The sequence below is a fragment of the Rhinolophus sinicus genome, linkage group LG03 (genome assembly GCF_036562045.2).
Source record: "Rhinolophus sinicus isolate RSC01 linkage group LG03, ASM3656204v1, whole genome shotgun sequence".
NCBI lineage: Eukaryota > Metazoa > Chordata > Mammalia > Chiroptera > Rhinolophidae > Rhinolophus > Rhinolophus sinicus.
This window is the reverse complement of record NC_133753.1, coordinates 2,416,067-2,432,007: the sequence shown is the minus strand read 5'-3', so window position 1 is coordinate 2,432,007 and position 15,941 is coordinate 2,416,067. Positions and strand designations below refer to the sequence as shown.

Genomic DNA, 15,941 nt, shown 5'->3' with positions numbered 1-15,941 from the left:
ATTTCACATACAAGCCACACCTTCCACGAGAACATTGTGGAGAGGACGTCCCCATCACTGCCACACCTGTGCTGTGAGAGACCTGTTTCTGGCTTTTTGTGTATTTTTTTAAACACGTCTGAGATGGCTAGTGAATTTGAACTGAGTTTTCATTTAAATGTATGTCTTGCTCTTAAAACTATCAAAAGACAGTATATATTACAGTGAAAGTATTTCATATTTAATTTTAATGGATTATCAGGACATTATTATGAAATCCGTAAAGAGATACTGGCATCTCAGTATTTTCTTGAAAGTAAAAAGCCTACGAAGGAGAATGACTGTAGCTCCCTTTGCTCCAGTCTCTTAAGGAGACTGAGCCCTCACCACTGTTATGTCGTATGTAGTATCATTCATTCTGTGTTTGTATATGTATATGTTGATACATAGCAACTCTTATATCAGCATATATATATGAATATTCTATGTACAGAGTATATGTTTTGGAGATCATGAAAATGCTTCCTGTGGCTTCTGAATTTTCCAGTATCAAAACAAATTATATTTTCATACCAATTATTTCCTTAAATACGTGAAGTACTATTTCCTGTGCTTGTTACTGACTCTCAGATGGTCTACATCTTATGTACTCTGTAGATTGTTTATGTTTTGTATGTAACTTTCCAAATATACTTCGAATAGTGAGGAAGAATACATTTTCTCATCCAGCGTATTTCTCTAGTAAGTTAATATTTTAGTGAATTATTTAGAATCCTACTCTGATTATATACGTGCACTAGAGTACTGTAACAGTAGCTAGCTGTTACTGCAGGTTTCTAAACATTTTCCACTTATATTTTCAATGAAAAAATATATAAAAACAAAAATGATGTCCAAAATTTAATTTCTTGCTATATTACAAGTGTGAAACGTAGACAAGAAAGCACTTAACAAGAGGCAGGAGGAATGAAGCGCATTAACTTGAGACTAGAATTGAGTGTCTGAGCTGCTGTGCTTTTGCCAGCCTCCTGAGCCACACGCAGTAGAGTGGGGGCCGCGGAGCAGGACCTTGTGAGACTTGGAGAGCCCCTGTCCACTTTACCTGGACTGGTCTGCCCTCTTCCTGTGTAGTACTGGCTTTAGGTCACCTGTTTGTCCCCTGTGCTCTGGGATGCCATTGGCTTAACGCGCTGCGTCTTTGTTCTCGCAGGGGACAAACCAGCAGATAAAGGCCCATGAGGCCAGCTCCGCAGTACAGCACGTCAACCTGCTCAAAGAGTGGAGCAACTCTCTAGAGAAAAAGGTATGACATACCATTTTCTGCTCTTGGTGCTTTTTCATCATGTCTTCAAATTACTCAAAGAAGGAAACCTTTTCTGTAGTTACTATGTTTCCCCAAAAATAAGACCAGGTCTTATATTAATTCTTGCTCTAAAAGACGCATTAGGGCTTATGTTCAGGGGATGTCATCCTGAAAAACCATGCTGGGGCTTTTTTTCCGGTTAGGTCTTATTTTGGGGGAAATACAGTATTAATGGTTTGGAGTAAAAGAAGCAGCATCAAAGAAGAGATTGTCAAAAAAGTAAATTCTCTTTGCGTGATCTTGTGCTTATAAATGAGGGTGTTCGTTTTCGTTTGTTCTATTAACTCTGCGGTGCTTTTTGAAAAAATAAATCACAGTGTGGTTATCTTAGCATTGAACTAGAACAGGGATCATCAAATTTCCAAACCTCCCCCACTCATCTTTTTGTAAATAAAGTTTTCCTGGGACGCAGCCAGGCTGGTTCATTCCCGCGCTGCCCATGCCTGCTTTCTGCGCCACGGCAGCTGAGTTTGCATTGAGACGGATACTGTGTGGAGTGCACGGCCCAGAGTAGTTCTCTGGCTCTTTACGGGAACAGTTTGCCCACCCCCGAACGGGAAGGTTACCGCGTTCATTAAATGCCCCACTGTTCTTTGTCTTTTCTAAGAGATAAGAAAGGAAAGACATCCGTGTCACTGGTGTCCCTGTTGGTTTCTGAGCTGACACTGTGTGGGACCTGGGCACTGAGCAGGCCTGCTTCCCAGACGGAGTGGTCCTCCTCCGGCTTCTCTTCCCTCCGGAGGCCTGGCCGCGGGCTGGTTCGTGGTCGCAGCGTAAAGGCAAAAAGCTCTGAGGCTGATAGAGGAGTTATTATAGGCGCTCTCATCGTGGCTTATTTACAGAAATAAAAACTTAACTCCATACCCAACAAACGCCTACTGAGAACTTGCAGTGGGGGTGGGGGCACTGAGCTGCGTGAGCGCGTTGGTGGGGATTGGTGCCTGTTCTGTAAAGACGCGATTCAGTTCTCATAGATTTACTCAGCTGGGACCCGGGTTATTTGGTTCATCTGTAACAGAAAACAAATGTTTGAGTTGGTCCAGAAAGACTGATCACGGTCAATCTATAGGAAAACCGTTTTGTGAAATCAGGACTTAAAAACACCCTTACACATCGTGTATCTTAGAAAAGCTTAATGCAAAGGGAGATGTAGTGTGCTCCCCGAAACAGGCAGGGGTGCAGGTATCTCAGGAGGGCGAGGGGTCCCTGTTGCCATCTGCTGTGTGGTTATGCTGCGTTGCTCGGAAACATACCTGCCAGGTAGACTGTCTCATGCCTGACGTCCTCCTGACTAACAAGTGGCAGCTGGGATCTGTGGGCACAGGGCTTGGGTTCTTTGATCAACACATAAATAAAGTAATTTTAAATAAGGGAAGCCCCTAAATAGTGTAATAGGGTATGATGTGTGTTCATGAATGTGAGATACTTATGCTCATCAAGTAGCTTGATTTGTTGCAGAAAAAATTGTCGTTTCTGGAGCTATTATTGAAATTTTTATCAAGCAGGTTGGCATGTGTGCATGGTCTCTCTTTTGGGGTGTGAGAATAGAGAGCCTAAGAATTGTGTCCATGGTGGACAGATGGGAATGAGTGGGTTGTAACTTCAGAAGAGGCAGGGACAGGACTGAGTGGCACAAGGTCCCGTGTGCATTAGTGCGAGGTGGCACGTGCAGACATCTGTGGGCATTTGAGACATTATATTGTAGGAAGGAAAGTCCAATTGTACTGAGCAAAAAGCCTGGGGACATTGTGAGTTTTGTATTCCTTAGTAGTTACGTGTTTGTTCTAAAATAAAACAGACTGTGATTGTGTCCAAAGGTGCTGCTGCCTGAGCAGCTGGAGCGAAGAAAGCAAATCTGTCTTTAGGCTGGTTATTCTTAAGGGACAACGTCAGGAATCAGGTCTTAACCACTCCCGGGTGTGTCCTGAGATGCCCTTGGTTCATCACCTCGGTGACGTCACCACAGTCCTCAGGTGACATCTTCATCCAGCATGAACACACAGTGACTCCTAGATGGCAGCTGCACCCACACACGGACACACATCTGTGGGTAGAGGGAGCCTTCCCGAGGGCCCAGTGCCCATGCAGAAGCTTGTGAGAGGAAGCCTTGTAGGAATTGCCCTTGAACTCCTCACCCCTGGCTCTTAGACCAGTGTAAATTGGTTCTTGGGAGCTAATTACTTAGCAGAAAGGGAGTCTGAAAAAGTCAGGGCTTGTACCTGCTCCAACAGCAGGCCGTCCCTCAGACGGACGCAGCACTGCAGGTGAGTGTGTGAGCTTTTGGGAGGTCTTCTGGGGGGCAGATCTGGCACACTCTGCAGCTCTGTCCTGCCCTAAGGGTTGACTGAAGTACGTGTGTGATTTTTATTCCCACCAGGCTTTCTCATTATGTTGGGAGAGCTTCTCAAAGTGCAGGGGAAGACCATTGGCGGATGTGAAATAATTTAGTGGGTTGCAACTAGCATTTGTTAAAGTAAATTAGAATAAAATAGAAAATATCAGGGTGCATTGTAAGTGATCAGAGCAAGTACGGTTTTGTGACACTTGCTTTTTGGGTACACGTGCGCTCGCATGACAAATGGGGTAAGATGTAAGAATGTGTTTCCTACTGTGTTTCCTGGTCAAAGAGCCTCTCTGGTAAGAGGTTTACTAGTTTTCAGCAGAAACTTTAAAAAGCATCCCCTTCATTTGGAAATTCAGTCTGTGGCTGCACTTGCCTCACTGTGTTTAGTTAGTGGGAGAGATTCGGAGAAAAGCACTTGGTGGGCCCACTGTTAAATGATCAGGACTGCCATCACCTGTGTGAGGGGGTTTCCTTTTCTTTTTCTGGAACTCCTTCCAGGGAACTAATAGAAGGACTATGTTGTGAAATTTGAAATACTATCATAATTGTTATTAATTAAAGCCACTTTTTGTTTGCCTAATTGAAGAATTTCTTTTTTAGGTTTCCTTGCTGCAGAATGAAAGTGTAGAAAAAAACAAGAGCATACAAAGTTTGCACAATCAGATATGTAGCTTTGAAATTGAAATTGAGAGACAAAAGGAAATGCTTCGAAATAATGAATCCAAAATACTTCATTTACAGGTAAGAAGTTCACAGCTATGGCTGGGTCAGAGGGTAGAGCAGGAACACGCCTGTGTCTCCTTCAGGACGTCCCCGAGACACGTTTGAGCAGGAGCCCTGACCTTTGTCAGGGGCGGCATGTTTTTCTTGCTTTAGTGCAGGCTGGGGACAGGCGCCTGGGTGGCTCCGCCCTGGGCAGCTGCAGGCCTGCCCTTTCCTCCTCACCTTTACCCTGGACAGCAGGCCCCACCCGTCTGCACCTTTGATTCACTGTTGGTGAAATAAGACTTCAAACCGTAATTTTTAAAATTAGCTGTTTTTATCATTATTTAAGATTTCATATTGTTCATAAGTAGTTATGTATAAAGTTTCACTTCCTGAAGTGAAGTGAAGCCAAACAATCTTGTTCTGAGTTTCCTAGTGACGCACATACATACTTGATTTCACCATCATGCTGCAGAGGTGTCTGCAGACAAACACCTAAACCTGGGCAGCTGTGGGGAGGGGCGGCTTTGTGAGCAGGTACGATTCAGAGGTGGCGCCTCGTGTCTGCTGTCCACACAGGCCTTTCGTAGGTATTTTCAGGGCATTATTTGTTATACTGTCATTTGTCATCGTAACCCCACATGTGTCACACACACCCACAGAAGAATCACTGCTCTGTCGCCAAAATGGTTTTTAGTGCTTGTACTTAACGGTGTGGTGTGTTTCCTAAATGACCTGCAGGAGAAAATGTCCCTTGTAGCCCAGAGTGACGGCGTCTCCGATGGTGCCTGTCTCTCCTTTTAACATTGGACACTGGTCTTAGTCCTTGAATTACATAGGGATTTATTAAATTAATCTTATTTGTATTAAACTCTGTGGTTGTCCAAAGATGAGGAAAAACACAATGAAACATTAGATCGTATTAGAAAAGCTACGAGTCACTACTGTTGAACAAGCCAAAAATGTACCACATCGTGTAAAACAGCAGTGAGCGTCCTGCGGGAAGTGCCCGGCATGTTGCTGAGGCTGCGGAGACATTGGTCAGACCTCCAGACACAGGCCTGTCCCCACCACGTGGCCCTGCTCACCTGCACCACCCCCTCCCGTTCCTCCCGGGTGCAGTTCCAGCCGTGGAAATGTAGCTGCATGTGTCACCTGAGGCTCGAGAAGCGCATGGAAAGGCCAGGGGAATCACCACTTGTTAACACCAACAGCAGAAGAAAGGAGGGATAAATAGTGGGTCCCCTGAGAACAAAAACATTCGAATATGTGTCCTGAGGTCAGAGATGCAGCAGCCGGAACCTTGGACACCTCACCGCACTGGCCTCCTCTCCTCCACCTCACCCTCTTCAGTGTGAGCAGCTTGAATTAGTTTGCTTTTTTATGGCGCTTAATCGTTCCATGGTGTGTGATTTATATATAAAACTCTTGTGATTAAGTAAGAGATCTAAGAAAGAAAGGGGGACCCAAGTTGCTAGAGCCCTGAGTGGTGAGGCCGACAGCGAGAGCAGTTGGCCCCCAGTAACGAGTGGGGCTCACCACTTCCCTCTCCACAGGAAGGAGAGAGAAGGGACATAGGTCATATTTAAAGAAAGGGCCTCAAATCATCGAGAGGCACAACTCACGATTTCCTTATGTGCAGGAACGAGACAGAGACTAGGACCTGTGAGGGTGGTTAACCTGTTCCCCAGGGCGCTTGGCATAGAATTGCAACCAGCTGGGTGATTTTATGGAAGATGAACTGTAGTTTAACCTTTGACAACACTGAGGGGTGGCCAGCATTTGGCTGGTAAAGAGAAAAATTCTGGACTCATCTTTCAGTGAAAGATTGAAAGCCCCTGTGGCCTAGATGCCTGCCCACGCTCGCTGTGACACACTTTCTCTCCAGACCCTTCTCCACCTCTTGAACCCAGCCTGGCTCAGACACGCACCTCTCATTATTTCGTTTCTCATATTAAAACCCTTCCAAATGCCCAGACAAGAATTTGTCGTAAGTGCTGCACTGTGGCCCAGAAAACCTTGTCTGACTGTTTCACCTTTCTGACTTGGCCACCCTCTCCGCAGCACAGTGAAATGGGACTTTTTCTCCCCAACCCCCTTTCCTGAGTCAGGCCCCAGGTGTCAGTGTAAATGCCACCTCCTCCAGGAAGCCTGCCCACCCCCGCCCTCCTCGGTGCTCCCCCAGCCTTGTGCATTGGACCACCTGGGCGAAAACAGCCATGTCGCTGTCTGTCATCTTCCTGGTTCGATTTCTCCAGCAGACCCTATTCCTGAAGACAGCGGAGTACATATGAGTGAGTGAGGGCAGACAGGGAAGCCGTCAGACAGTTACAGGAAGTGGGAGTTAAGAGGGTTTGCCTTTGCCGGTCCAGGAGGGTAGTTTCTTAATGTTCTCCTTTCTAAAGAACCTATTTTTCTTAATGTTAGCTCAATGCCCGTGTCCCATTGTTAGTAGGAACCAGATGGACTGGTGGCGATTGCAGTCGGTGGCTCTGCAGGACTGACGCGCAGCCGTGCTCTGTCCCCATGTCCCTGTAGCTTGACCTATGAGCGCCACCTACATCATCTCATTAGGACAATGTTTGGTCTCCAGGTCCCACTGACCAAATGATACAGAGTGACAGAAAGAGAAACAGTGATTTAAGCCCTAAAGTGCGCAGTACAGGAGACAGAGAAATCAATGCTCTGAAAGCAGGTCTTTCAAGTAGAATTATTTACGTAGTGTGCAACCTGTGCCCTTCAGCTCAGCTCCTGGATGCTTTTTTCTAATAAAACCCCACACGTGCACTTAAGATTCACTTTTATGGAAACACTCGTGTGGCTGAGTATAGACTGCTCTTCAGGAATGCTGCTCTTTGCTGTGTTTTGCAGAGAAAGCTTGATTTGAATGAGCATTCTGCCTTGAAACTACCGTTTATACAAATGGAAGGTCTATTTAAAAATAGCACGTTTTCCCTTGTGTGCGTGTGAGTGCCCTCTGCCCCTGCACCCTCACGCTGATTCCGTGTCCCTGCCTGTGGTCAGGGCCTTGCTGTCGGCTCAGTAGCCCTTATTGTTTGAGGTGACCACGCACCTTCATGCCATGGCACCTTCATGCCATGGTCACCAGTCTTGGGAAGGAGACAGCTCAGTGTCATCTTTTTTCTTTCTTTGTTTTTTACCTTGGGGGCATGAGGCTTTAGAAGTGACGGGTGGCTTTGTCTTGGACTCACTCCTGGGTCCTCCAAGTCACCAAAAGCCGTCTCTCAGCACAGTCGCTGAGTATTTCAGGTTTCATTAACTTTCCTTTCGTCCTCACCAGTATCCACATTAGCTGAGCTGATCATTTTAGCAGGGAGAGCGCCTGACAACAATGACACACATTCATTAGAGACGCTTTGGGGGTTTGGATGTTCATTAACTTCCATAGTATTGTCCCTGGAAAATAAACGTTGTGAACTAATTAACTAGGCCTCTAGCCATAAGTGTTTAAAAATAAAGTGACATCACACAGGGGTGTTCTTTAGAGAAATCATCTTTGCTTTTTAAATGTTATCTCCTATCAGACTTTCCTGGAAAGAAGAAGACGATTAGCACTGTGCTTTTACTCAAAAAAAGTAACCCCGACCTACCATGTTTGTTCTTTCGTGGTTCTGAACACCCAGCAAAGGTGCTGAAACCTAACTGTTTAAAAATAGGCTTCCAAAAGGAGAAGTGCACTGGGCAGGCCCCCCGGGGCTTCCCCGAGCAGGCGCCTGAGCTGCCTGAGCTGCAGCGCAGCCGTCACTCCACAGCCTCACCCGGGACTAAACTGCCCGGCTTCCTGGAGCTCTGTTTCAAAAATGCAAATTCTATGTAGAAGTGAAAACCCTTTAGGTCCCAGCCCCTCCAGCCTTGGGCCAGACAGCCAAGTAGGAGGCCCACATTGTTTGACCCCTGCTGATGACGCGAACCTTTGGGAACGAAGGCTTTCAGATAGCGCTGACAGGTGACCCCAACATCCTGAACTTGAGACCCTAGGAAAGAGTGATACAGGGGCTGCCGGCCCTATAGTTAGTGGGGTGAGGGCTCTCTGTGCCTCGGTCCTCTCCTCTGGGAAGTCGGGGTCCTTGGTACCTGTATCCCCTGAGATCCATGAGGGCATCACACAAGATGCCCGTGTGAGAGCACGCGAGGGCTGCCGGGCTGGCTCGCCGGACGCTGAGGTGACTGACTGCTCTGTTGCTAAGTAGCCGGTATTTGATGGTGATGGCTCAGCGTTTTCAGAGTTCTAACTGTGTTTTGCCTTTTGATCCTTTGATTTGGAAGCGAGTGATAGACAGCCAAGCCGAGAAACTGAAAGAGCTGGACAAAGAGATCCGCCCCTTCCGGCAGAACTGGGAGGAGGCAGACAGCATGAAGAGCAGCGTGGAGTCTCTCCAGAACCGGGTGACGGAGCTGGAAAGTGTGGACAAAAGCGCAGGGCAGGCAGCTCGGAACACAGGTGAGGGCGGACGGGACCTGGGCGGTGACGTGGCTTAGACCACTCCCGGGACCCCAGGGTGGGGCTGTGGCCTGAGCTCCTGTGGTAGGTAGCACACTGGGCAGTCTGTCTAGTCACAGGTCAGCCGTGTGCAGAGGTGACCTTCCTGCTGACAGCGACGGTTCCCACCAAGACCTGTCCCCCCCACGTGAGGCCAGCATGGTAGAGAGTGGGCGCAGGGTGGACACCAGGTAGAGGGCAGGGCCTGCTGGTTGGGGTGCCCCCAGCCATGCTTGTGACGGCCCAGGGAGCGGGAGGTGACACACAGGCAAGGCCCAGGTGTCTGGTACCTAGAAGCGTTCTGAGCCTGCAGTTCTGGGGAATGAACGAGTACTCTGCAGGTTTGCATGGAAAGGATGCATGGTGACAGGACCAAGGATTGTCCTGGTCTGCATGGGGTTGGGTGTGGCCGGCAAGGATGTGGAGTGGAAAGAGCAGCAGCTGACACTCAGACGGGGCACAGATGAGCCCGAGCTGGAGCGCGGACGGCGGCCATCCCTGTCCCTGTGGGGCTCGGGGGTGATGTAGGTCGGCTCCCGTCGCAGACCCTGCAGTGGAGGGCCCGCAGGTGTCATCCCAGCAGCCGGTGGCCCTGTGTATTGGGGGATGCGTGTGTGTGGGGTTCAGTGCGGGGACCTGGGGCCTGTGGCAGGACGGACGTCTCCGTGGCATTTGTCCTCCTCCAGCCAGTAGCCACAGTGACTTCTTGGTGTTTGGTTCAAAGGCCGGTGGGGGTGGCTTCGGGGCCTTTCTGACCCTGCTGACCGCTCCATCTCCACCCACCCGAGCTAGGCCTGCTGGAGTCCCAGCTGAGCCGGCATGACCAGATGCTCAGCGTGCACGACATCCGCCTGGCAGACATGGACCTGCGCTTCCAGGTCCTGGAGACCGCCAGCTACAACGGGGTACTCATTTGGAAGATCCGCGACTACAAGCGGCGGAAGCAGGAGGCCGTCATGGGGAAGACGCTGTCCCTGTACAGCCAGCCCTTCTACACCGGCTACTTCGGCTATAAGATGTGTGCCCGGGTCTACCTGAACGGCGATGGCATGGGCAAGGGGACGCACTTGTCACTGTTTTTTGTCATCATGCGTGGAGAATATGACGCTCTGCTTCCGTGGCCCTTCAAGCAGAAAGTGACGCTCATGCTGATGGATCAGGGGTCCTCTCGGCGGCACTTAGGAGACGCGTTTAAGCCAGACCCCAACAGCAGCAGCTTCAAGAAACCCACCGGGGAGATGAATATCGCCTCCGGCTGCCCAGTCTTTGTGGCCCAAACTGTGCTAGAAAATGGGACGTATATTAAAGATGATACCATTTTTATTAAAGTCATAGTGGATACTTCGGACCTGCCTGACCCCTGACCAGTCACTGGGGAGGTGGATTGAGCAGAAGGCAACTCCTCTCGGGGGTTTGAACCGCTGTCTCCACCGAGGTCCTCGCGCTCAGAAAAGGACCTTGTGGAGCGGAGGAAGTGGCAGAAGGCGGCCGCAGGCCGTTGGGAGGAGACGTGTGAGGACGTTCCCTAATAGACTAGAAACACTTCACTGAAGAATTATTTATCCTTCAACGAGATAAATACTGCTGTCAGAGAAGGTTTTCATTTTCATTTTTAAAGGTTTAATTAATTAAGATGAAAAACATATATGCTAAAGAACCATGATTTTTCTTCCTTAAACTTGAACACCAAAAAGAAACACACACGCGCACACACACACACACACACACACACACACACACACACACGCACACACATATGGGGATAGCTGGACATGTCGGCATGTTAAGTAAAAGAAGAATTTATGAAATAATGCAATTCTGATATATTCATTCTAAAATTCAAGAGTGCAATCTTGTTTCAAATATAGTATATTGTCTATTTTTAAGGCCTCATCTGGTCTCTGTTTTAATAATTTGTTTGTCAGAAGACCCTGAAGTACACCTAGGTCTTTTTTGAAAGTCTCTAAATTCAGAATCATTTTTTAATTTGAAGTTCTAAGATAATTGTTACTGCAAACATTTTATTTTAAAACGTTGATAGACTTATATTTCTTGGAAGAAAATGTAAAATATCAAACACTGGTTATCACTTGTGATAGGAAAGAGAATATCCAATCTGTTGTTATTTCTCGTTAGAAATGTAAACCTTCAATATCTGTCGTAGTTAATGACACTACTGCAAAATTACTATGAAAGGAAAATTGCTCATGGATGCTGTGCATCATTTTCAGATTTATAATTGTTTTCACCCTAAACTAGGGCATTAGTTGAACTTTGGAGTTCTAAACAAAATCCTGTAGGTTTTTAACATTCTGCCCCATGTGTTCAGACAAGCTGTCGATTGCTGACAACACCGACCGTCAGTGTCCAGTGTCCGGGGGTGGGCAGGTGACTTGTGCTGGAGGAGGCCACAGCAGACGTCTCTTCATTCTGTCATGTTGCTGCATTCTGTGAACGATCTCTGAAAGCGACATCTGCGCATGAGATGGTGGCATAGTGTACATGTGCCTTAGACGTGACATGCTGCTTCTCGACCCGAGCTTTGTGTTCACTGTAATTCTAGGACGTGGTAGTGTAACCAGACTGCTCTCTCGACCACTAGCTCTGTCTGTCGGGCTCTCAGACAGCCCCGCACCTGCTAAGGGAGCAGGCTCCATCCTCAGCTTCTGGGGCCTCCACCGCTTAATTGTCACAGACTCCAAATCTCTAGGCCCCCAAAGCCAGCCGCTTGGTCCCACCCACCGAGGCAGGAGTGGAGCAGAAGCTGCACCTGTCCGTGTCCCCACCCGGGCCCGGGGAGCCCACACCACTCAAAGCAGAACCCTCTGAGCATTCCAGAGACCGCCGCTCTGGGGCTGCCGGGCTGACCCACAGGCCCCGCCACTCCCTGGGGAAGGGTGGTGTTGGGGCCCGTAGGCCCAGCCTGCGCCTGCCCAGCGGCCTTTTCTCAACTCACTGTTTACCTTCTCTCAATGGTCCAACTGTGATTCGCAGCCGGAGCCCTGCGTGCTGTGCCCCTCTGCTATGCACCGTGCTTCCTGGGTGCTCTAACCACTGATGGGTGCTACACGTGATGGGTGCTTCTTAGGCACGGCCAGTGCGCGCCCCACCGCCTCTGCCACTCATCCACAAGACGCGCCCACACTCGGCCAGCTGGGCTGCGCCCCTCGGACTGCCTGCTGGGCTCCCCTGTGGGCGTGGGGACGGCTGGGTTGGTGCCTGGTGGCCCACCGTGTCTCTGGTGCTGCCATCTGCCCTGGGTGTGCCTTCACCCCAGTGCCTGCTGGAAGTACCCTCCTCTCACACGCCGTCCCCAGCTTCCATAAGTGACCTCTTGGGTTCCAAGCACCTGCCAGGCCCTTCGGCAGGGACAGTGCTCAGCTGTCTCCACCTCCTCTCCTTTCTCCACTCCCAGCGTGGCCTGGAGGGCGCAGCAGTCATCTGTCTGCCCACTCAGGAGTCGTATGTCCCCACTCAGAGGAAGGACTTCCTGCAGGTGCTGTGGGACCACTGTTCCCTCGGAGGTGTCCCGACCTCCTCCAGACCTCCCCCTGGGCTCCCCCCTGCACACCCGGAGGAGGGAGGCTGTCCCTGCCTGGCCTCAGGTGGCTTCCTGGGGGCAGGGCTTACCGACAGGGGCATCCCTGCAACTTCCTCCCCCTTCACTAAAAGTACGGACAATATTAACAGATTTAGGATAAGCAACATCTTGGTGTGGTTAAAAAAAAAAAGAAAAGAAAAAGAAAACTTCTTTCCCGTCCTTCCCAGATTAAAGTCCTGTTGGGGTGGCCGCCTGGGAGCACCCGTCCCTTGGTGGGGGCTTGTCCAGACCTGGTTCTGGTGGGAGATGACTGGCCCTCCTGCCTCGCCCGAGGAGCCCGTAGGACGCAGCTTCAGTAGCGGGCACCGTCCCCTGGGCTGAGGCTGTGACATGGTGGTAGCATCATCCTATGGCCTGAACAGAGTTGGTGGCACTCAGGTCGTACACCGTGTGGCCGTTGGGTGCACTTGGCCCCCTGGATGCCTGGGGTGGGGGCCTGCTGGACGCCCTCTGGGGCTCCCCGGCCTGACCGCCTGTCCTGGAGCCCACGCTCCCCTCCTGCCTCATGGGGTCCTGGTGACAAGTGAAGGGTGTCGGGTGCAGTGTCATTGGGTGCACTTTTCACATTGACTAAAAGTGACAAAACTCCCCCAGGACAGAACTGTTCCCATACTTTAAAGAAACCGACACTGAGTCTCGTGTGAGTTCAGCCAGCTGGCCGTCCTGTCAGCTCATCCCAGCGTGAAGATGAGGCCCCCTGCGCAGCGGGTCCTGGGGGGCGGGGGCACGCGGGTGGTCACCGCACTGCAGACCACTTGTGTGGCCTTTGTTACAAGCAGGGTTTTCCATGTCCAGGGTTCGTAGGTAACAGGTGACAGTAGGGTGTGTGTAGGTTGCTCTCAGACCTGTCAGAGAGAGGGTGGCGCTGGCCCCTGAAAGTGTCTGTGCGTCACTGCAGGTGCACAGGGGGAGCTGTGTGATGGTCGCAGTCATGGCCCCAATTCCCAGCCTGTTCCCAGCGCCCGTCGCCCCTTGACGCCCCTTGATGCTGGAAGCTGGTTGAATGGGAAGCTTGTGGCCAAGCCGCTCCTGCCCACCCCCCACAGGCCTTCCCTGCCCTGTGACCCCAGAGTGGTGGCCAGAGATGCCTGCCCTCTCTGCTGGCCGCCACTGGGCCCTTCATGTGCGGCAATTCCGGTGATCTCTCGGGCACAACTGATGCCCCGAGGCTTCCCTTAGGCCACTATGGGCCACCCTGTGAGGATGGGGATGGCCACCTCTCCTCCAGGGTCCTCAGCCGCCTGGGTTTGGGGCCACATGTCCCCCCTGAGGCCTGCTGTTGTCAACGGTAGCACCGCCTTCACCCGCAGTGTCGTGGTGGTGGTCCTCCATGACCGGCCTGGCATTGTGCAAGCCGGTGGGCAACGTCCGGCAGAGGACAGGGTGGACTGACCCTTAAACACAGCTGGGTCCCGAGGTGGGTTATTTCAGCCCAAGGGGGTGGGGAGAGAGGCAGGACCCCAACTCATACCCGGGGCGGGGGGTGGCGTGGCGCCTCCAGGGCCCACAGCTCTGTCCGTCCCTGTGCACTGAGCAAGTGGCCCGGGCCTGTCATTCTGTGCCCACCACAGACGTGTCTGGCCTCAGCACCTCCGCTGCCCTCCCGGTTGGTCCGGAGCTCAGACTCCTTGTGGGACCTCCTGCCCAGACCTCAGCCTCCACAGCGTGTCCCTCCCCTTGGGGCACTCAGTCTGGGAAAGGCTGGGGCAAGCCCTGAGGCCCTCTTTTCCTTCCAGACGCGAGCTGGGTAAGTCCCAGGGGCTCCTTTGCTTTGTGAGCGTTTGTGATGAGTGAGGGATCTGTCACCCAAGCCCACTTCTCAGCCCAAGACGGTGGTTCTGTCTTCCGTTTGCAAATCTCGATAGTTGTGTTTTCTCCAAAGTAGAAAGTGTCCACTGGGGTCCAGGTGAGATGAGGCTCCATGTCAGCAGGTGTCCTGGTCATCATGCCTGTCTGTCCAGGCAGTGCTCGTTGTCACCAGGGAGCCAGGGCCAGCGGCGGGCAGGGAGGCGAGACCCAGAAGCATCCTGGGGCGTTCTCCTTGGCCGCAGGCGACCAGGCGGGCAGGCTGTCGGTGCGCTTTGCGGAGGCCGAGCAGTGCTTACATTTCATTCCGCTGCTGCTGCTGTGTCTAGTCTGTCTTGTGAACTCTCGAGAAGACAAAGGTTCAAGTCCAGGATGGCTGTCCACTCCTGCAGTTCTGCTGGGTGGTTTTCATAACCCAGTCCCCTTAGGCAAGTAAGATAAACCCTTCAACAGCAAACTCAATGACTTAATTGGTAAACACAAAAGCGGCATTATTTCAAGGATTTCTATAAGAATTCTCTCTAGGATAACATCTGTGATAAAGGAAGTATGTAAATCCACATAGATGATGGTGTAACATTTTTAGAATCGCATTCTTTCTCTGACGGCACCCCTCTCCGTTCAGTCCTGTTACCCAAAAACAAAGACCAAAGAAGGCTAGTCTCTCACTTGACTCTGTATTTTTAATCTGCCTGTTTTAAAAACCGCCATGTGTGGGAGCCGCTCGCTGAGGACCCATCTTGACAGTCCAAGTGATTGTGACCAGTGATTCACGTCCTGTATTTTTCTGCTCTTCTAAGAAACAACAACAAAAAGACAGTGTAAGTTATTGCTCAGCAATAATCGTGTTGTTAATATGTTAACAACATGTCTCATTTTCTGACAGCATTACCATGTTTTATATTTTTGTTTACTGTATATTGTGTGCGGTTTTATTTGGTATTTATTTGTGTTTTGAGGTCTTGCAATGTTTTTGTGTTTCTGATGCTAATGATTACAGTTTGTAAGAGTGTAGAATGCAAACCTGAAATGCTAAACTGTCTCATTAGAGGAAAATAAACCTGACTAAGGAGCCTGTCTGTCTGTCCATCACACTCTCTCGGGTGTGGGGCGTGGCCTGGGTGTGGGTGAGGGGGCCTCACTACTGCTGGGGACCCCCGGGCTCTTCCGTCAGAAGTGACCTGGGCCCATGCAACGACCCGGGTGATCGCTCAGAAGGGCCCCCACCTGCCGGAAGGCTCTGCAGTCACCGTGTTGAAATTCCTCATTTTTGAGAAAGGGGTCCTGCGTGCTCACTGTGCCCTGGACCCTGCCAGATGTGTAGCCAGCCCGTCCCCTGGCACCGCTCTGACCTGGAGTCCTGGGAGCCCGTGCCCTGGCAGCCCCGCTCTCGACCCTGTGGCTTGGTCCAGAGCAAGCAAGGTGGCCCTCACGTCCCAGAGGCCAAGTGACGCCACGGACCTGGGCTCCTGTGCCAGTTGCACCACTGTCGGCTGTGGGACTTTGGGCTCTTTGAGCCTCAGTTTCCTCATCGGCCAAATGGAAGGACGCAATGAGGTGGTTATTAAGACTCCATCCCAGTGCTGACATAACGAATGGTCGGGGGTGCCCCTGGCAGCCACTCCTGGTGGGAGTGTTAGAG

At 50.8% G+C, this 15,941-nt stretch overlaps 1 protein-coding gene across 3 annotated transcripts in view; it reads left to right on the top strand.

The window, feature by feature from the left end:
• The window catches only part of TRAF3 (TNF receptor associated factor 3), a 108,136-nt gene extending 92,765 nt beyond the window's left edge, over positions 1–15,371 (top strand). For all 3 annotated transcript variants that reach the window (XM_074326892.1, XM_074326891.1, XM_074326893.1), the window contains 4 exons: positions 1,190–1,282; positions 4,287–4,427; positions 8,679–8,853; positions 9,685–15,371. In XM_074326892.1, the coding sequence (XP_074182993.1) occupies positions 1,190–1,282; positions 4,287–4,427; positions 8,679–8,853; positions 9,685–10,256 (981 nt within the window). In that variant the 3' untranslated portion in view covers positions 10,257–15,371. The remainder of the gene's footprint in view (positions 1–1,189; positions 1,283–4,286; positions 4,428–8,678; positions 8,854–9,684) is intronic.
• The last annotated feature ends 570 nt before the right edge of the window (positions 15,372–15,941 follow it).